Below are 23053 nucleotides of genomic sequence, written 5' to 3' on the forward strand. Positions count from 1 at the left end.
AAATAATAATTTGATTAGTCCTTTTTTATGAAATGAATTCTACGGGAACACATTGGTTCTTCATAAATTTTGTTGAACGTCAAGTGTCAATTTGTTGCCGCTGTAATTTTTTTAGCTTAAACCTAATCATCACCTATTTAATTTCACAATCTGCTCTCCCTAGCAACTCACCTGATACTGTCCATTGCTTTTTGTCATTACAATCCACAACACAGCTGTCATCTTTGACAATTTCGTTGATATCTTTGGATATATCTGTAACTAGCAAATAAATAGCCCGTTCGGATAAAAATACCCGGTGTGTGGAATAGAACACATACTGTCCAGCGAAGTCCCAAATTGAAAGATCCGCAGAGTTTGTGTCTGTAGCATCTAGTGGAACTTCCTTCATGAGATCCTGCAACATTTCAAAATGGAACATTCATTTATCTGTTCAATAGCATCGTGTAAGTACACTTCAATAAAATGCTTTACTGCTACACAATGTGAAGTACACATAACACAAATGTACTTGTAAGTACACTCAAATTATCAAATGTATATACGTTAGTGGGTTATCGCCTTTGTTCGTACACTGGCACATGCACAACTGGTCCCTGTCGATAAAACAAATTAATTAAACATATCTATTAATTTTATATATTTCAGTGGTGTGTCAATATAAAATTATTTGGGTACCTTTTGTATATGTCATATTACAAAAAATAGGCTAACAAAATGTACCTTCAAACTTGAGACATGCCTACTGCATAACACAAAGCCCATTATACAATTTTTGTTAGGCAGATGTCCAATTTGAAAACAAAACAGTTGCCATCATAATGTGCCTCTGTTTGCTATTGTCTTGATCAAAATGGTTAACTTTCTGTTGATATTGAGAAATGATGTTTGTTACATTCATAAATCATAAATTATTTCTACAACAAGGTGCGGCTTTTTTCTCTAGGTACTGACTTGACCTTTGCAACAAGGTATCATTTATTAAAATCGGACATCAGGTTATGAAGATATGGCTACTCAGACAAGGACCAGCCCTCTATTTAATACATGAAGAAGTATGCATATTTTCACGAAAACTGATACATTTTGAGACGGTCCTCCGACGAAATCGTCAGCGTTAACTTATACAAGTTAAATATCCGTTTAGACAATGTTTGAATTTAATTTATAAAAGTTATTTCATTAAAATATCTTGTGTTTGGAACATTCTACAATTTTTGAAGGTAACGAAAAACACGGACATTTTACGTACGGAAATACAGCTTTTTATCTTACCATTTCACTGGTAGACGGGCGACATGCTATACGACATTATGAAAATGTCGCTTCGTATTGTCGAGTGTAACTTCGCGTGTCGTGTATCGTTTGGAATTGTCGCGTGTCGACCCTCACATAAACCCGCGACCCGCGACACACGATGCGGCATTTGGAAAATGTCGCTTCACGTTGTCGAGCGTCGTTTGTGATTATCGCATGTCGTTTGATAATGTCGCCGTCGCGTTTGTAGGGTCGACACACGACAACGCGAAGTGACATCGCGACATTACGAAGTGACATAGCAAAAATGCGATACGACGCTCGACAACGCGAAATGATATCGCGATATATCGTGCTTTTGAAAGGCGACATTTCAAGTTGGATATCGCGACATTATCGTTCGGGATTGTCGCCGTCGTTTGCGATTGTAGGGATAATACATGTTTTTTTGTGTATTAACGTCTGCAGAAGCCGCGGGATTGTTTGTGACCGAGACCGAAGGTCATATCCCAAGGGCTTCTGCAGACGTTAATACACAAAACAAACGTGTATTGTCGCTATTCTTGCATAAAAAGATATTTCACGACGATTTATGTATTGTTTTCATATGTGATGACTTGACGATTCCGGTACATTTTTTATTTACCATTCCAGTTGTTCTTGGAAACGGTAAACATGTTTTAAATATCCGTATCCAGGGCCCGGAAATAAACAACACTATCAAAAGCACAACCTGAAGGTTTTTAAGCGATTTTTTTTATCTCTCATTATTAAAAACATAAAATTACCAATAATTGTTCATATCATTTCACAATTTGGTGGACTCGATCACAATTTTAAGAATAATAAGTTTACATTCGAGTTATATTGAGTACGGACATGCTGTTGGAGTACGGATGAGTACGAACGTAGTGTCAAGTTTCTAAGCTGTTTACATAAATTCTTCGAGAAATTAGATAAAAACATACTGACTGATACTTACCAAAATCATAAATATGATACCTAAAAACAAAGAATCGCACAGGTAAACACGCGATTCTTTAACATTCACGGTTGTCTACAAAATCTGAATTGACACAGTTTTAAAAGGGGAGTAAACAAGGGAAGAAACGAGTACGTACAATTTTGGGGGCAGCGCATTTGACGTTAGTTACTGATACACTAAAACATTCTATGGTTTTCATTGCATCTTTAATGCTTCAAGAAGAGGTTTTTATGAAAGAAAAAAGACGCAGATACCAGATGTCAATCTGCGCAGAATTACATATACGTCCCTGGGAAAGCGTTTCAAAAATAAAAATCGGGTATTAACAGCACGTGAATTGCCTTGTTTGCACACGATTTTTCTCCCGTTAATACATGGGCGGATCCAGTGAAAAAAGTAGTTTTTATGCAAGAATGTCGGGTGTCACTTCGTAGTGTCGCTATGTCACTTCGCGTTGTCGTTTTCCGGCCCCACAAACGCGACGGCGACATTATAAATGGCCCCAACAGGATTACGTAATAGTGAGTTCCTATTTTTTCATTCTGTTATTGAATGTTGTCTACCTTGATTTTTGACGTATCTGTTTAGTTAATTCCTAGATATTGACAGTGTACGCTCTTGATTAGTTCTCATTTCATCTCAGCTGGACCCTCTAACTCTTGCTGGAGTTATGGCCAATGAATTAGCAGATATTGTTAAAATTGGCAGTGTCCGCTCTCACACATAAACGGTTCTTAACAAGACTTCATCATCTTGCCAATACTGTTTGTGAACATGATAACGCACCCAAGTTGGATAAATATATGGATTCCTAAGCCTTTCTGGAGGTATTTCCCTTTATCTAATAAGGGTTGCGAAAACTGACAGTGACGGTTACTCCATGTCCATCAAACATGGCCACATAATATCCCGGACACATTCGATGGCGGGCCGATTACGTTAACACTTCAATTTTTTAACATTGCAAAATTTGAAAGTGTCCAATCAATAACTTAAGAAATTCTTATCCACCTTTGAATAAAATTAGTCAAAATGTTTATGTGCATATCATCTTGGCCAAGTTCGATAACCAACCAGAAGTCTTTGTCGCTCTGGAGTTATGGACTTTGAATTGGTCGAAAGTGAGACATTTGAAATCCAGTCTGCTTAATAAGTAGAGCATTTTAAAAGTCAGAAATTATTAGCTGTGATAGTTGTAAAGTGTGACGGGTTGGCACTCTTGTTATTCTATACCTTTACTATGGCAATATCACAAAACATGGTAAGGTTAGCTACATGATGGCAATCTTTTTTCAGTTGATACTATATAATTTCCCAAACTATTTGCTAGGAAGCAGATATTAAGTAAATGTAACCACTAACATCTACTATCAAATGAATATAACTAACCATAATACAAACATACTGCTGCGGATGGCCTGATGAACAAATTAGCAGCTGAAAAGATGGACAACGCGAAATCTATAAAACTTAGCATTTACATCTACCAATTACCTCCAATTCATTCTGAATAGCCTGATCTTTTGATCCCACAGTCTGAATAGCCTGATCATTTGATCCCACAGTCAGATTCGTTTCGCTGTCACTTCTTTCTTCAATAGGGAACACAATAGGTACTGAATCCTCGACTAGTGTCTCCTCTTGTTCTTAAAATAATAATTTTATTCGTTACAAATATTTCATTTACATGTACATATACATTACAATTACAAATCAAACATTTGCTCGTGGTATGTTAATGAATGGTTAAATTTTGTTTTCATTGAAGGTTTATCTGTGATACCTATTCTGAAAGTTTCAAGTTATCTTACAATAAAAGAAAATAATTCTTCCCAATTTTAGATTTTACCTTCGAGCAAATTTTTCCTTTCTGTTTCAACACTGTCACTGTCAGTAGAAACAACCCCATTAGGCATTTTAGTCTCTTTCTTTTCAATTGTCTTCTGATCATCGACTTGTTTATTTAACAACTTGGCCAAACGAGCAGCTGTATCATCAGACGTCTTGCCTGAAATAGAAATTTTCAGTTCGCGCACTGTAATCTCATCGTTCGTATGGCAAACTTGTGTAAGTGTAGAAAAATGTAAACCTCAAATGACAATACTTCTTTCTACGTTAAATGTATTGGACATCACTTTTCTACGGTGGTATGTTTAGGACATGCACTTTTTATCTATCGGCCTTTCGCTTTGTTATGTCGAGCACACGACAGAATACTATGTTATATGCTTTAGATAATAAGTCGAACGCTCGAGATAAGGTGTCGTGCGCATGAAATAAAAAGTTTAGCACTCAAGATGATAGATAAATAGGTCGAGATAAGGACAAACAAGAGCTGTCAGCAAACTGATGTATAGATATTGATGTATGGATATTGCGGTCGAGGTAAGGATAAACAAGAGCTGTCAGTAAACTGATGTATAGATATTTTGGCCGAGATAAGGATAAACAAGAGCTATCAGTAAACTGATGTATGGATATTGTGGTCGAGGTAAGGATAAACAAGAGCTATCAGTAAACTGATGTATAGATATTGTGGCCGAGATAAGGATAAACAAGAGCTATCAGTAAACTCATGTATAGATATTGTGGCCGAGATAAGGATAAACAAGAGCTATCAGTAAACTCATGTATAGATATTGTGGCCGAGATAAGGATAAACAAGAACTACATGTAAACTGATGTATGGATATTGCGGTCGAGGTAAGGATAAACAAGAGCTGTCAGTAAACTGATGTATAGATATTGTGGCCGAGATAAGGTTAAACAAGAGCTATCTATAAACTGATGCATAGATATTGTGGTCGAGATAAGGATAAACAAGAGCCATCAGTAAACTGATGTATAGATATTGTGGTCGAGATAAGGATAAACAAGAGCTATCAGTAAACTGATGTATAGATATTGTGGCCGAGATAAGAATAAACAAGAGATAAACAAAAGCTATCAGTAAACTGATGTATAGATATTGTGGCCGAGATAAGGATAAACAAGAGCTATCTGTAAACTGATGTATAGATATTGCGGTCGAGGTAAGGATAAACAAGAGCTATCAGTAAACTGATGTATAGATATTGTGGTCGAGATAAGGATAAACGTCGAGATAAGGATAAACAAGAGCTATCAGTAAACTGATGTATAGATATTGTGGTCGAGATAAGGATAAACAAGAGCTGTCAGTAAACTGATGTATGGATATTGTGGCCGAGATAAGTATAAACAAGAGCTATCTGTAAACTGATGTATAGATATTGCGGTCGAGGTAAGGATAAACAAGAGCTATAAGTAAACTGATGTATGGATATTGTGGCCGAGATAAGGATAAACAAGAGCTATCAGTAAACTGATGTATGGATATTGTGGCCGAGATAAGGATAAACAAGAGCTATCTGTAAACTGATGTATAGATATTGTGGCCGAGATAAGGATAAACAAGAGCTATCTGTAAACTGATGTATAGATATTGTGGTCGAGGTAAGGATAAACAAGAGCTATCAGTAAACTGATGTATAGATATTGTGGCCGAGATAAGGATAAACGTCGAGATAAGGATAAACAAGAGCTATCAGTAAACTGATGTATAGATATTGTGGTCGAGATAAGGATAAACAAGAGCTATCAGTAAACTGATGTATAGATATTGTGGTCGAAATAAGGATAAACAAGAGCTATTAGTAAACTGGCGTATAGATATTGTGGCCGAGATAAGGATAAACAAGAGCTATCTGTAAACTGATGTACAGATATTGTGGTCGAGATAAGGATAAACAAGAGCTATCTGTAAACTTATGTATAGATATTGTGGTCGAGATAAGGATAAACAAGAGCTGTCAGTAAACTGATGTATGGATATTGTGGCCGAGATAAGGATAAACAAGAGCTATCTGTAAACTGATGTATGGATATTGTGGCCGAGATAAGGATAAACAAGAGCTGTCAGTAAACTGATGTATAGATATTGTGGCCGAGATAAGGATAAACAAGAGCTGTCAGTAAACTGATGTATAGATATTGTGGCCGAGATAAGGATAAACAAGAGGTATCTGTAAACTGATGTATAGATATTGTGGCCGAGGTAAGGATAAACAAGAGCTGTGAGTAAACTGATGTATAGATATTGTGGCCGAGATAAGGATAAACAAGAGCTATCAGTAAACTGATGTATAGATATTGTGGTCGAGATAAGGATAAACAAGAGATAAACAAGAGCTATCAGTAAACTGATGTATATACCCAGATTATATCCTGGACACAGGAAGTACAACATGTACTTTTAGGACATGAACGAAGAAGGTGTAAAACATTACAAGATTCTGTTATTATCAAAACGTAATGTTAAGTGCAAAAATGGAAGCTAAAGCAATTACTATCTAGGAGGGAGTTATGATTACAATTCATCTAATTGAATTGATTAGTAATTAAACAGAAGGAGTTATTCTGACAAGTCTCATATTGGTACTGGTAATATTTATTCCACGTAACTCCTAAACCAGGCATGGTGAAATATTGTTAAATATTCAGCAATCCATGTAATGTCAAAGGATCATAACTCCAAAACCAGGCATGTAATATCAAAGGGTAATTAGTCATAACCAAGGCATGGTACAATATTGGTCAATATTAAGCATACTGTAAAATGTTAAAGGGTCTTAGCTCTTAAAATAGAATACACAGAAACTCTGAAGGTCCCTCAATACGACAAAAATGAAATATTTGAGCCTGTTCATGGACGGTTGTGGAAATGCATGCTACCGTCCATACCGTTTAGCCCCGAGTTGGGAAGAAATCAAAATTTACACATGTTATAAGTATAAAAAAACAATTTAGAAACATCCACGTATGTGTTCATACGGCTGTACACATGGAACCTTCAATCATACACTAGTTAGTAATTCTTGAATGTCGTTAAGCATGCGACATACGACCCGAATGTAGCTTTTGCATCCTAATATACTTCCCACGTAAGGTAACTGACCTTTTTCTAAAATGTTCCAACGGCCGTTGCTAAGAGACACTTTGCATCTTCTAACATGTACATCTATGCCATTCGTACTGTCTTGTAAGTTTAAGTCCACATCTTCCCTTAACAACCGTTTTGTAAGTGTGGTCTTTCCAACTCCGAACGGCCCAACAACCATTACCCGAATGTTATATACAGCCTCTTTGCCCTCATTTAAAAGTTGTTTGTAAAGGTCGATTGATTCCTTGTCCATTCTCATGATTTCAGCTGGAATCAGGTTTGCTGTAAAAAGGAAACATTATGTTTCTAAATTTTCTATTTAATGTTACAAAGAAACTGTACCAACGAAATCTCATAAGGCAGTTTTGAACATCCCAGTACAATACATACACCCGTAGCCGGAAAAACACAAGGTCCAAAAACCCCTAAATGTCAGCATTATGTATTCACGTCCTTGTTATAGTAGAGAGAATTTATACGAACTAAATCACCACACAATATACCAGACCAATTACAGCAGAGCGCCTAGCAGCACAAACGAACATGCACATGCCACAGCAAGTCCACTAACCCAATAAGGTTAGTTTCGGTGCTGCTTTATATACGAGCCCGAATTGTACTACACATTCGTACTGGTTCAAAATTTGCATATATATATATATATATATATATACTCAAATCTCTGTTTTCATGCTTCACAAATCAGCAGTGACATTTTAGTCTTTTTAACTGATTGGAACCAGAGAAGCTATATTTTCCCTCTCTGAAAGTTAACTGGATCTCGAGGATACATTGAATATATATATAATTATAATAATTATATTCAGAACAGTTGACTTTCCCATTCGTGAGATCCGCTAGGATACAAGTTCGCATTATACATATATATATATCAAAATCTACAACTTGTGAACTTGATGTGATACCAACTAAGAAATTAAAGGAGCATTTTTCACAACTTGCTCCCGTTGTGAGGAATGGAAAAGTGCTGTGATAAAACCTTTGTTGAAGAAGAAAGGTCTCCCACTTGGACTGCAAAACTATCGCCCAGTGTCAAATTTAACATTCCTCTCCAAAATTCTTGAAAAAGCTGCACTAAATCAAATCAACAAGCATATTGAAGCTAACAATCTCCTCCCAGCTTACCAAAGTGCCTATAGAAAATATCATGGGGTTGAAACAGCAATGGTCAAAATGTATAATGATCTTTTGGAAACCATAGATGAAAATCAAATAACAATCGTGGTCATGATCGACTTGAGTGCAGCGTTCGATACCATCGATATCCCGATACTGATTCAAATCCTTCAAGATGACTTTGGTATACATAGCACTCCCTTGAAATGGATAGAATCTTATCTCACGAACAGAACAATGAACGTTTTAGTCGAACAGTCAGCATCTGACACGGAGCCACTAAGGTTTGGTGTCCCGCAGTGTTCTTGTGCCGGACCTGTGATCTTTACCCTGTATTTATCGGCTCTCAACCGAGTGGTGCAGAAATATCCAGCTGATCTCTATTGATACGCGGACGACCACAAGATTGCGTTAAAAATTCAAGCGGGAAATTCTCAAAATGAGACAACTGTTCTTCAACAACTCGACAGTTGTCTAAATGAAATCATAAAATGGATGACAACCTTCAAACTGAAAATGAATCAGTCTAAAACTGAAATTATTATGTATGGAACAAGACAACAGTTAGCGAAATTGAACATCACAAGTGTAAACGTTGGTGGGTGTGACGTAAAATGCGTCGGTCATGTCAGAGACCTAGGTGTAACTATGACCAATACACTCAACTTTGACCATCACATTCAGAAAAAGTGTCAGATAGCTCATGTGCAGTTACGAAACCTTAGGGCTATACGGAAACATCTCACACAGAAGTCAACTGAATCATTAGTGCATGGATTGGTTCATTCTCACATTGACTTCTGCAACAGTTTATTTACAGAAATTCCAGCCTACCAAATCAATAAACTACAGCGAGTCCAAAATCATGCCGCTAGAGTAGTCAAGAATGCTTCCTATGAAAAACCAAGTACCGAACTTCTGAAAGAATTACACTGGCTTCCAGTTAAGGCTAGAGTCATGTTCAAAGTTTTAGTAATAGTCTTCCGTGTCATCAATGGTACAGCTCCAGTATATCTGAGGGAAATGTTTGTACCTACTCGACAACGATACAGACTTCGCTCACAAAGTGACACTAACTTTAACATCCCTAGACGGCGAACAAAACTAGCAGACAGATCTATGGCAGTCGTTGGTCCCAAATGGTGGAACGATCTGCCTAGCTATCTGAAAAACATTCAGTCTGAAGCCAGCTTTAGATCAAAACTGAAAACACATTTATTTAGGCAATTTCATGAACAATGAGTGTAGTCTTGTTAAAATACAAAATATCAGAAGTGGTGTTAAATAGTATTTATATATGTCCAAATCTTTAAATCTAAGTTCTAGAATCCTGTTCATATTTTGTATGTATATATGTTAAATGTCTGTTATGTAATTGTAAAGCGCAGTAGAATATTTTATAATTTTTGCGCTATATAAATGCCATGTATTTGTATTTGTATATATATATAATTTGCATTAAGGGATTTAATTATATTCAGAACAGCTGACTTTCCCATTCTTGAGATCCGCTAGGATACAAGTTCGCATTAAATATATATATCGCAGAATGCTCAAAGGAACTGGTTAAAACATTTATGATAATGCCAATTTATAACGCATCAATAAAGACATAGTGACGTCCCACGTCCCTTGACAAAAACAATGCAATGAAGCAACGTCGTTACCAAGCGATGTTACCAACGTCAACAGTACAGTTTTACTATTGAAGATGCCATAAACGGGTGAAACCGGTCGAGTTAAATTATTGTATATTAATTAACTGGATTAGAATTATTAAGTATGTAAAAAATAAAGGCATTTTTATTCAACTTTTTTATATATATATTTGTCTGTTAGTGTGCATAACTGAACAATGCGCGTTGAACAATGAAAAGTTCAAATCAGCAAAAATGTGAGTTGGCTTTGTTCGTTTTGTCCTCATGTGTTGGCTTTGTGTGTGTGTGTATGTGTGTGTGTGTGTTGTGCACGTTTCCGTGCTGTGGGTTTCGTTTTGGGGAGGCTGCGTGTTTGGTACGTGGCATTCCCTGTTTGATATTTGTCTTTGTTTTTTTTTGTTTTTTTGGCGTGATGGCCATTCCGGATGATATATAAAATGATCATTCAATAATGATCGTCGGGATAATCAATGCAAGACGCTCACATAAAATATAATTTGTCCGCTTAGTTGGAAGAAGACTGTCAGGGCAAATAAATTATTAAAAAAGACGTTTGAAGTTCATAAATAAAGAAGAGTTGCAGAACTTCAACAACGCGCTGAGCTATAGGGCCAGTGCATAGGAGTTTCACCTTAAGGGTAGTTGAATGCTATAGACGATAGCAAATATATGCTGAGTATCGGAAAGGTGAGACAGAGACATAGTGTTTGGTAATCTACTGAGATAGTAGGAGAGTTCCAGCTTAAAGACACGGTTCAGCGTTATTTGCGAAGTACAGCCAAGGTATCGTGGTTATACTTATTTGGCAGTTGAATGCTACATGTGATAGCTCAGTAGCATCCAGACGTCAGGGAAAACATAGAGTTGCAGCTTCAATGAAGAAAACACAGGCTGAGAATCTATGCAATAGGACCCGTATCTTGTTGATTCAAAGACATTGTCTGACGGGAACTTAAACAAAAGACCAGTCAATGATAGTATTTCCAGCCTATAGGAATTTGAGCTGATTTACATTAGTTGAAGGTCGTTTATTTAAAATATTGATTTTCTTGATCACTGAAATTATCTAGCTCATAACTGATATGATTTACAAATCAATGGTACACGGAACGTATAGACAATGTAGCCAGAGGAAAATTTAATATATGAAATATATGAGCTCACCAGTTTTATGTTCTAACAAATGACATTCTACATCGATCGTCCGCTAGTCTAAGACGTAGTCACCTTAGCGATTGGACCCATTTCATTCTTCAAAATACTTAAGGCGTAGGCACTTCCCTAGGTTATACAACTCGTATTCTGACAATAGTACGGATCTTACGTCAGCAGAGGATATTACACTGTCACAAAACAGCCGCTTTGACGTTCATTTGTATTCATGACTGCGTTTTAATGCAACCTTACACACCGAAGTTTTTCTGTAAATTCTGAATAATTATGCAATGAAATACCATAAAATGTTATAATGTTTGTGTTGATATATATATGAACAGCAAAAGAAACTATCCAGATGTATGTGTAGGTTACTTACCGAGTAAGAGGTGTTCATGAACGTGCGAATCGTGATCGCACGACCGCGGGTATTTTCAATTCACGAACACCGATCTAAGAGGTAAGTAACTGACTTACACAATGTCATTTTAATTTGTTAGCTTGTATTAATTCATTTATCAATAAGTCTTTCCTTCCCCTAGTCAGAAAAAAATGACTGTGGGAAATACTTTAATGATATTTTAATGACTTTAATATATATTAAAATATTATGAAAGTTCTGCTTAATACGGCTTTTTTTGTTATTGTTCGTAAATATTGACCTGACACTCATTAATCTTCACCAATATTTTCGGGCGTTTTCTTTATTTTACGCGAAACTTGATCTAAGAGTATCTAGATTGATCCAAAAAAAATAATTAGTTAACCAATGGCACAGTGGTGTAGTGGTAAGTTCTCTGACTTGGAATTTTTAGCTCACCAGAGCCAAAGGCTCAGGGTGAGCTATTAGGTTCACTCACTGTCCGGCGTCCGTCGTCCGTAAACTTTTACTTTAAACGACATCTCCTCATAAACCACTAGGCCAATTTCATCCAAACTTCACAGGAATGTTCCTTGGGTGAAGTTCTACAAAGAATATTCAAAGAATTGAATTCCATGCAGAACTCTGGTTGCCATGGCAACAGAAAGGAAAAACTTTAAAAATCTTCTTCTCAAAAACCAGAAGCCCTAGAGCTTAGATATTTGGTGTGAAGCATTGCCTATTAGACCTCTACCAAATTTATTCAAATCATGATCCTGGAGTTAAAATTGACTCCGCCCCAGGGGTCACTTGATTTTACGTAGGAAAATCTTAAAAAATCTTCTTCCCAAAAACCAGAGGACCTAGACCTTAGATATTTGACATGTAGCATTGTCTAATGGACCTCTACTAAAGTTGTTCAAATCATGACCCCGGGGTCAAAATTGACCCCGCCCCAGGGGTCACTTGATTTTACATAGATTTCTATAGGAAAATCTTCAAATTTTTTTAAAAAATAAACCGGAAGGCCTAGAGCTTAGATATTTGACCTGTAGCATTGCCTAGTGATTTGTTCAAATCACGACCCCCAGGGTCAAAATTGACCCGCCCCAGGGGTCACTTGATTTTACATAGGAAAATCTTCAAAATTTTTCTTAAAATAAACCAGAAGGCCTAGCTAGATCTTAGATATTTGACATGTAGCATTGCCTAGTAGACTTCTACAAAATTTATTCAAATCATGACCCCCGGGGTCAAAATTGACCCCCGCCCCAGGGTTCACTTGATTTTATATAGGAAAATCTTCAAAAAAATTCTTAAAATAAACCAGAAGGCCTATATCTTAGCTATTTGATATGTAGCATTGCCTAGCAGACTTCTACAAAATTTGTTCAAATCATGACCCCCGGGGTCAAATTGACCCCGCCTCTTTGGGTTACTTGATTGTACATAGAAAAATCTTCAAAATTTTCTAAAAATAAACCAGAAGGCCTAGAGTTTAGATATTTGACATGTAGCATTGCCTAGTGGATCTCTACAAAATTTGTTCAAATCTTGACCCCCCTCCCCCCGCCCCCTCCCCGGCCAGGGTCATATTGACCCAGCCCCATGGGTTACTTGATTGTACATAGAAAAATCTTTAAAATTTTCTAAAAATAAACCAGAAAACCAGAAGGCCCAGAGCTTAGATATTTGGTATGTAACATTGCCTAGAAGACTTCTACAAATTTGTTCAAATCATGACCCCCAGGGTAAAATTGGCTCCGCCCCAGGGGTCACTTGATTTTACAGAGGAAAATCTTCAAATTTTTTCTAAAAATAAACCAGAAGGTCTAGAGTTTAGATAGTTGACATGTAGCATTGCTTAGTGGACCTCTACAAAATTTGTTCAGATCATGACCTCCGGGGTCAACTTGATCCTGCCCCCTGGGGTTACTTGATTGTACATAGAAAAATCTTTAAAATTTTCTAAAAATAAACTAGAAGGCCTAGAGCTTAGATATTTGACATGTAGCATTGCCTAGTGATTTGTTCAAATCACGACCCCCAGGGTCAAAATTGACCCGCCCCAGGGGTCACTTGATTTTACATAGGAAAATCTTCAAAATTTTTCTTAAAATAAACCAGAAGGCCTAGCTAGATCTTAGATATTTGACATGTAGCATTGCCTAGTAGACTTCTACAAAATTTGTTCGGGGTCAACTGACTCTGCCCAGTAGGGTTACTTGATTGTACATAGAAAAATCTTCAAAATTTTCTAAAAATAAACCAGAAGGCCTAGAGCTTAGATATGTCAAATGTAGCATTGCCTAGTGGACCTCTACAAAATTTGTTCAAATCTTGACCCCCCCCCCCCCCCCCCCCCCCCCGCCCCCATCGTCAAATTGACCCATGCCCAGAGGTTACTTGATTTTACATAGGGAAATCTTCATAAATTTGCTAAAAATAAACCAGAAGGCCTAGATCTTAGATATTTGACATGTAACATTGCCTAGTAGACTTCTACAAACTTTGTTCAAACATAACCCCGGGGTAAAATTGGCCCCACCCCAGGGGTTACTTGATTGTACATCGGAAAATCTTCCAAAAAAAATCTAAAAATCATCATTTTGACATTTGAAACATGTAGCTCATATTACTCTGGTGAGCGATCCAGGGTCATCATGACCCTCTTGTTTTTATATATAATTCAGTTTGTTTATATTTGTATCTATATTACATTATTTTATTAAACATTTCATTTTGTCGTCAATTACAGTTCTTTGAATTGTCCGTTGAATGAATGAATACTTGTCTGGTCCTAAACAATTTAGACAACATTTTGTAGAACAGTTTACTGACATGTGCGTAGAAGAATGTCTATCTATGTATGTTCTTTTTATTCGTATTGTTACATGATAATTCTGGAATCTTCCATGATTCAATATATAGTCAGATGTTTTAGATTAAAAACAGAACCTAAGAAGCCAGACTGAAGATATTGATTGATGACACTTTCCTGTATTTCTTAAAACGAAATTATTACTAGTTTGGATATTTAATATTTTGGAGGATTTGAATGATTTATATAAAAAAAAATCTGAATTTAAAAATTTATCTTTCAAGACAGGAATTATAAATTTTGGATATTACTTTTGAAATGTGTGAAACATTGTGGAATTTATTCTGACTGGAATTGAATTTGACCTGGACAGGATTTGGACTATTTTTACATATAAGATTGGATTTTACGACTCTTTGTCATTTTTAAGGTATTTCTATTTTTACTTAAATTCATGAATAAGATTTTGTTATATTTAATACTTGCTGGTTTGTCTTTCTGTTACTTTTATGTACTGTAACAAGAAAGTGTTACCCTCTGACATAACAGGCTCCTAAAATAACCATTATAAATAACCAACGGCACGGTGGTCTGACTGCCACGCATGATACCACGAGTTCAAGATCACCTCACACCATTTTTTTATTTTGTTTAATTCAATGTAATATTGTTATTGATGTTGCTTTCATTCTTACCATATCTCGTACGTAACATATAACACGAAATCTGATTTTCTCTTGTAGGAAATGCTGGTGACAAGTACTTTGTCTTTTTATCTAAGATACTGTTTAAGATGTTTTATCCAACATTTTCCATAACGGTTATTCTTTCGAGAAATAGACCATAAGGTTTGATCAGATAAGTATGGCAATATGTCTACCTTTTAAGTTTACCGATAAAATGTTGGGGAAGGTCCTACGCAGGAGTTGAACCAAAAATACCATTTTGGAGCTAAACGTTTTGTCCGAACAGCTATTTGCACATGTATTGTGAAAATTATATAGCTTTTAGACACCGGAAAATATACGGAATATTCATGAGTGCCAGGTCAATACTTACGGACAATAACATGGTATTAAATAAACTTTACAGTTTGAACTCATCTGACATTCTTTTCAAGTGCTCAGGTGTGGTATGATATCTGTGCACGTGCGCAGGTACGGTTTGATACTTGTGAACGTGCACGTTGGTATATAGGTATTCATTTTGGTTACTAACCCGCAGAGAGCAATAGAACAGTTGTGTAAAACTTGGGTATTTTTATGCCCACAGCAACTACTGATGCGGGAGACATATAGTGATTGTCCTGTCCGTCCGTCCGTCCGTCCGTTCGTTCGTTCGTCCGTCCGTCCGTACGAGGTTAACCAAATGGGACCATTTCGTCTAGCATCAATACCCCTTACTAGAATGACTTGATACTAATGCAGATGTAACCTGTGACCATTCCTCATCTTCAGACATCACCTGACCTCAATTTGACCTTGACTTTGACCTCAGTTTAGACTTAGGTTGCTTTATATAGGCCATCTCTTGGTAAACCAAATGGGACCGTTTCGTCTAGCATTAATACCCCTTACAAGAATGAATTGATACTAATACAGATGTAAACTATGACCATTCCTCATCTTCAGACATCACCTGACCTCAGTTTGCCATTGACCTCGTTTTGGACTAGGGTGCAAAATCTATCGACAAGGATGCCACTGGGGGCATCAAGCGTTTATTGCACGCAGCTCCTTGTTTTTAAATAAAACACTTAAATTTATATATTTGACTTGTTTTCTTCGTACCACATTTCACTTGAAGAACTAAACATGTTAGATTTTAAAAACATCGATCAACCGTGAAGTCAGTAGTCCAACAATGCCGTTTTGCACGAAATTTTGGCTATATCTTCTGCGCGTCTGTTGCATTGTAACATCCCAATGACGCGCTCACGCTGAATTTGACTCAGTGGTGCCATGCAACCAACAATATTGTTTTAACTTTATGTTGTTTTTTCGAGTGAGTCAATCATCAATGTTTTCAATGACAATAAAATTTCACAAAGAAAATCGTTTATTACACGCACACGTGAATTTCGTGCAAAACAGCTATTGTGGGACTACTGACTTCACAGATAATCGATCTTTTAAATTTAACGCGTGAAGTTCTTCAAATGCAATGTGGTATGAAAGAAATTAAGTCAGATTTATAAATCTAAGGATTTTATCAACAATATTCCAGTTCTATATCTGAATAGTTTCTTTTGCTGTTCCGTATACTTTGAAATGGTAGTAGCGATTTGAGGCTCTAGACATTTCGCTTGTTTTAATATTTCATCAAAACTCACGCACTTAGAGAAAAAAAATATAATAAGTTGTGCACAATGAGCAGACAAATCTGGGTTTCCTGAATCAGCCGACGACGCGATATAATCTTTGGAACATATCGCAATATATACAGCAGCCAAATATTATTGAAATTACTTGTGAACAGACACAATTACTGACTTTCGGCTTCCACTTGCAGCGAGACTGAAACATTTATCTTCAGACAAGATCGACCCTTTTATTTCATTTGATATTTTCAGTCGTTCAAAGTTAGGACTGTAAAATGAAAAAAGACGTTTCTTTCCTGTTATAGAACAGTGTTTCATAAGCTAGCCGTGATACTTCATGAATGATATAACTATATGATTTACAGATTTCAGTATCTATCAAATACAGAGGAAGTTCTATATTTTTAGGTGTTTTGATTTCTTCGTCATTTCTTTGAATAGAGGATCCATCCAGGGGGTCATTTATCTTGTGCCAGTCAAAGAACAGACGAAGCATTTCAGTGTATAGGGCATAACTCGAAGGTCTACTACGAAGTTTGTCGATAAACCACAGGCATATCAGCTGTTGCAGCCTGGTCGCTGTATGTTTTAGACTTGCTAATGGTTCTTTTGCTAACGCCTTCTCACAATTACTGTATACGTAGATTTATTAGCGGTGGTTTAATTTTGGCTATATTGGCGGTCAACAACGAATGCACCAATTCTAAACATCGCCAAATATAAGCACCGCTCTTTAATGACATCCGCCGATAATTCAACGTAAGGGAGATAACTACTGCAGGTTCAGCTGGCATACTCTGAATACTCTGTTGGCGATTACTACATGTCGTTATCGGTTCGTTTACTGGTGGAGACGCACAATACTTGCTATATCTTACTTATCCGTTGAATGTTTTATAGTAGTTTAAAGAAAAAAAATAAGAACGTATTGTCATTTTGTCATTGATGTTCATAATGGGGAGCTTCTTATTTAAAGTTGTCAATTACAATTCGATACCTCAAACGCGACCGGTGTGAAAACGTAAACAATACGTTAACAAACGTATGATAAAAGATGTACAATTGGTTAATGAGATTATTGTAATAGGTGATAAAAACTGTGTAATATGATTTTATTTTGCTTTGTGAAGCGTCAAACTTATTTTTAAATGCTGCATGCAAGACATCTTACTGTGTTTACGATTCCTTTAATATATTGGCCTTTACATTTCATCAGTAGTATTTAGCCATGGAATGCACAAATTTCTATGAGAATCATGAACGGTATTGATATAATATAACATAATTATAATTGAATAATGACAGATACCGTTACAGACTATGACGATAACGACAATTTGAATCGTAAATGCTTAATAAACTACAATGCTCCGAGGCAAGGGGGTGGACGTATTTAGTAAGTTGCCGCTTTTAGGCGAGAAAAATGCTGGTTGCAGTTCAAAATGCCGTCATTTGTTTAATTTTTTTCATAAAAGAGGACACATATACAAATTTTATCACTATAAACTGGTACTGAACCTTCAATATCTTTTTGAACAAACAAAGATAAACATGTAAAACCAAAGCCGAACGAAGATAAATCTTATGGCCACCAACTGGGCGTTATCGTTTAAAAATTCATATATAATAAACACACTTACCACTGCAAAATGTGTCCTCTGTTATGTCAAAAAGTAAACAAATGACGCCATTTTGAACTGCAACCGGCATTTTTCTCTTCTAAAAGCAGCAACATACTAAATACGTCCACCTCCCTGCGAGGGATTTAACGGATTTAAATTTCAATCATTCGTAACTTGTCTTTCAGGAGATTATCATTGATTCATTTTTGACAGGTCATACCTACACAAAAAATCGTCATTATGACTGTTGGGGAAAAGCAGTAGGTTTCTTAATTTGGCGATTTTTGACAGAAGGTTTTATTTTAGCGGTTGAGAGCTATAGCGCCAAATCTTAACACCGCCAAATGAAAGCCGTAAAAAAAAACGCCAACATTTGCCTACGCAGATATAATGAGGTATATAGTACCTGGATATTTGTCTTTCTTGAACGTTTTGTTTCGTTCATCACCACCATCATCATCATCAAACCTTTTAAGGATAATCTTTTGTCGTATCTCATAATCGGTTATTCCTAACGTTGCAATTTTCCAGGGTCGTGACGTAGTTAAAACTGTATATTCCTTCAATGCGCCGCGTTCAGGAGTACACTTTGACGCTGGAGGATTCCATTCATCAAGACCATCAAGAACAACGAGACAGGTTCGAGACTCATATTTAAGAAGTTTCATAAGAGCAGGATGTTCGTACTTTTCCTCCAACATTTCTTTGATTTTCATCTTATCTGTATGATGACGGAGAGGAAGATAGAATAGAAAATTAAATTTCTTCATTTCCTTGACTCCACTGAACTCATCATCAATACTTTGCCCTTGTTCAGAATGTGCCAAACACCAGTAATTTATCAAACTTTTACAGAAACTACTTTTACCGGACCCCGCGTCTCCGAGGACGTAGATGATTTTTATAGGTTTACCGTCTTTTGTGAAAATATCAGACATTGATAGAACATCTGCAACCTTTGGTTTATTATCTAATTTATCTTTTGATTCAATCGTCATTCTTGGTCTAACGTATATATCTTTAAAGTCACAAAGATTACCCTCTTGTTGAAACGGCAGTGCAGACATGCGTAGTAAATCTTCTCTGTAAAACTCTATCAACCTTCTCTGTAAGTCTGTATTGGTAAAACACAAGTAAATCGTTAACATGCAGCGAGAAACCATACACGTAAATTTCTGTAATACCTGGTGTGTATGACATTTTATGTCCTAAATGTTAAATTGCAATAATGTTCAAAACATGAAATAATATTAAAAGAATCAAGCATTTCTCACGTTTGATCATTTTAATAACATGTTAGATATTAGAATATTCAAGGAAAACAATTTTTTTTTCATATCGATACATTGGAAAGTAACAACAACAGCTGTCAAAGGAGACAGCGCCCACGACGATTCGGCGCAGGATAGTGAAACAGGGTATAAATGAGGAAATTAGATTTATCAGCGGAGTGATACAATAATGTATTGTCAAAGGAAACAAAACATTTCGTGTGTGAAGAAATTCAAATACGTGAATTAAATTTCGTTTAACGTTCCCTTTTAAGCCAAAGGGTCATATCTGGAACTTCGCCACTAAGACGATGTAAAATCTTCAAATATTATAGGTTTGAATCAAATCCGTATATAGAAATTGTTACAAAAACTTAAACCTGGAACTTTAAGTAAAAAGGGTTAAAATTTATGAATACAAGTGCCCGATTCATATCAGTGATGATAAGGAACAACTACTTTAAATTTAGATAAAATCGATTAATAGGTGATACAGTGAAAGTTTATCAAGATTTTAGCCTGTTATTCTGAAGTAACATGTGTCAATTTTCATAAAATATTGGTGCACGAATAATGACCCTTGTCATATGATGTAAAAACAGAAAACCAAATATTCAGTTATATTTCTTAGATATTTAATCATTTGTGGTACAATCTGAAGCTTTTACCTAATTTGGACTTTTCGTATTCCGGCTGTTTCTTTTGAGCAGAATCGTCTGTCTTGAGTCTTTTCATCTCCTTTAAAGAAAACTAATTGTTGAACAAGTTTTATATACATACATTAAAAAACTATGAACTTACACGTTTCAATATATTGGGAGGTTTATATTCTATCCGTATATTTTTTGTAACTCTAGGCCAAGATCCCCTATATATAAAGTATCAAATGTCTAGTACCTCTGGGACAAGATCCCCTATACAGAATCAAAAATTTTGTATCTCTAGGCCAAGATCCCCTATATAAAAAGTATCATAAGTATAGTCTTTCTGGGTCGAGATCCCCTATATATAAGGTATCAAAATTCTAGTATATTGAGGTCGATATCACTTTTTCCAGGTCGAAATATCCTCATATCTTACTATGTAAAAGATACATTTGTGCATTAAAAGTCTATACTTCATACAGAGCTAAAAAACAGCATTTAAAAGTCAGAAAACTGATACCTCTGTTTGCTTAGACATGAGAGATTCACGTGTAGAAAATTTCCTGTTGAAGTCCCTATATAGAGCAACAGGGCATTTAAAAAGTCTAACAGCATATACATTTATTTGTTTCCAATATAATTACCTAAAATAGAATAGACAGTGTATATCTCCAAGTTATAAAATGTATACCTCCGTTATTTAGGACACGAACAACATCAAGGAGTTATAAATAGTATACTTCCGTTTGTTCAGACATGAACAACATAAAGCAGTAAGAAAGTGTATACCTCCATTATTTCGTACATGAACAACATCAAGCAGTTATAAAATATATACCTCCGTTTGTTCAGACATGAACAAATCAAGCAGTTATAAAATATATACCTCCGTTTGTTCAGACATGAACAACATCAAGAAGTTCTAAAGCATATACCTCATTTTGTTCAGACTTGAACAACGTCGAGAAAATAAGAAGTGTATACTTCCGTTATAATTTTAGACAGGAACTACATCAAGAAGTTATAAATAGTATACCAAATATCAACAAGAAGTACAAAAGTGTATACCTCCGTTATTTCAGACAAGAACAGCATTAAGCAGTTATAAAGTGTATACTTCCGTTATTTCAGACATGGACAACATGAAGCAGTTCAAACGTGTATACATCCGCCTCTTCAAACATGAACAACATCAAGAAATTATTAAGTGGAGACCTCATTTTGCTCAAACTTGAAAAACATCAAGATAATGAAAAGTGTATACTTCCGTTATTTCAGACCTGAACAACATCAAGAAGTTATAAAGTGTATACGTCCAGTTACATCCAGTGATCAGTTACTTTTCACATTGTTAGAATCTGCGTTATACCATTTTGTGAATTCGGATTTTACAATTATATTTTCACGTTAAGTTTTAGACATATATATTTATCAACTAGGAATAATTACAGAGAAGTAAGTCTAATGTGTTAAGTTATATATATTCATCATTTGAACGAAATCCGTTCAAAAATAATCGAACAACATGGATGCCTGTAAGGAATGGCACTATGTGTATGCATACGTTTGTTCAGACATGATCAACATCAAGCAGTTATAAAGCGTATACCTCCGTTTGTTCAGACATGGACAACAGCAAGCAGTTATAAAGCGTGTACCTCCGTTTGTTCAGACATGGACAACAGCAAGCAGTTATAAAGCGTGTACCTCCGTTTGTTCAGACATGAACAACATCAAGCAATTATAAAGTATATACTTCCGCTTGTTCAGACATGAACAACATCAAGCTGTTATAAAGCGTGTACCTCCGCTTGTTCAGACATGAACAACATCAAGCAATTATAAAGTATATACTTCCGCTTGTTCAGACATGAACAACATCAAGCTGTTATAAAGCGTGTACCTCCGCTTGTTCAGACATGAACAACATCAAGCAGTTATTAAGCGCGTACCTCCGTTTGTTCAGACATGAACAACATCAAGCTGTTATAAAGCGTATACCTCCGCTTGTTCAGACATGAACAACATCAAGCATTTATAAAGTATATACTTCCGCTTGTTCAGACATGAACAACATCTAGCAGTTATAAAGCGTATACCTCCGCTTGTTCAGACATTAACAACAGCAAGCAGTTATAAGATATATACCTCCGCTTGTTCAGATAGGAGAGATTCCAATGCAGAAAGTTTCTTTTTGAGATCGTCGCGGTCATCCTTAGTAGCTAGACGTTCTGTTGATATTCTTAAATTCCCAAATTCTTTTCCGACATCTCCGTGCATTTTCTGCATATTTTCAGTTGTTACGATGAAACCTTCATTCTTTAGCTTTTAATAAAACATAAATGCAAGGTAGAAAGGAAATTTTGCCAACATTGAGTAGCGTTTAAATTGCGCTGTAACTGACAAAAGTACTAATTTCAACACTGACTGCTTTAAGGATTTATAGGGCCAGGTTCCTTAAGTTTTTCAAAGCGAAGTTAGTGAGCAGAAATGACGTGTTTGTTGCCTTCTACCAAATCTAATTACCAGATTTTCAATTAAGAAAAACCTGGGTTAAAATTATACTACAAAAAAAATGTATATATGCTCGCTGTGTAAAATAATATTGCAAATATTTCACAATCAAGTCTTGTGAATATAATATAGTTTAGTTTTGCATCACATACTCTCATTTATAAATGAGAATTTATCGATGCTAAAATAATATCAGATATTTAGTAATTCAGTTTGTATAATCATTTGTTTCATCAACTTAATTGCGGCACTTTAGGATTCCTGGATTCCATTAAGTTTCGTATTGTTATAAATACGAATACAGTTTACTGACATACATTTTATCTAAATATAAAGCTACATTATATA

The 23053-nt window shown here is 35.8% G+C and overlaps 1 protein-coding gene across 1 annotated transcript in view; it reads right to left on the reverse strand.

Moving 5' to 3' along the window:
• The window catches only part of LOC123522859 (uncharacterized), a 57844-nt gene that overhangs the window by 17212 nt on the left and 17579 nt on the right, over nt 1-23053 (reverse strand). Inside the window, exons 4-10 of the mRNA XM_053549076.1 lie at nt 22340-22516; nt 20216-20285; nt 18683-19390; nt 7218-7484; nt 4092-4250; nt 3737-3888; nt 172-397 (exon numbers count right to left, since the gene is read on the reverse strand). Coding sequence (XP_053405051.1) covers nt 172-397; nt 3737-3888; nt 4092-4250; nt 7218-7484; nt 18683-19390; nt 20216-20285; nt 22340-22516 — 1759 coding nt within the window. The remainder of the gene's footprint in view (nt 1-171; nt 398-3736; nt 3889-4091; nt 4251-7217; nt 7485-18682; nt 19391-20215; nt 20286-22339; nt 22517-23053) is intronic.

The sequence above is a fragment of the Mercenaria mercenaria genome, chromosome 8 (genome assembly GCF_021730395.1).
Source record: "Mercenaria mercenaria strain notata chromosome 8, MADL_Memer_1, whole genome shotgun sequence".
Classification (NCBI taxonomy): domain Eukaryota; kingdom Metazoa; phylum Mollusca; class Bivalvia; order Venerida; family Veneridae; genus Mercenaria; species Mercenaria mercenaria.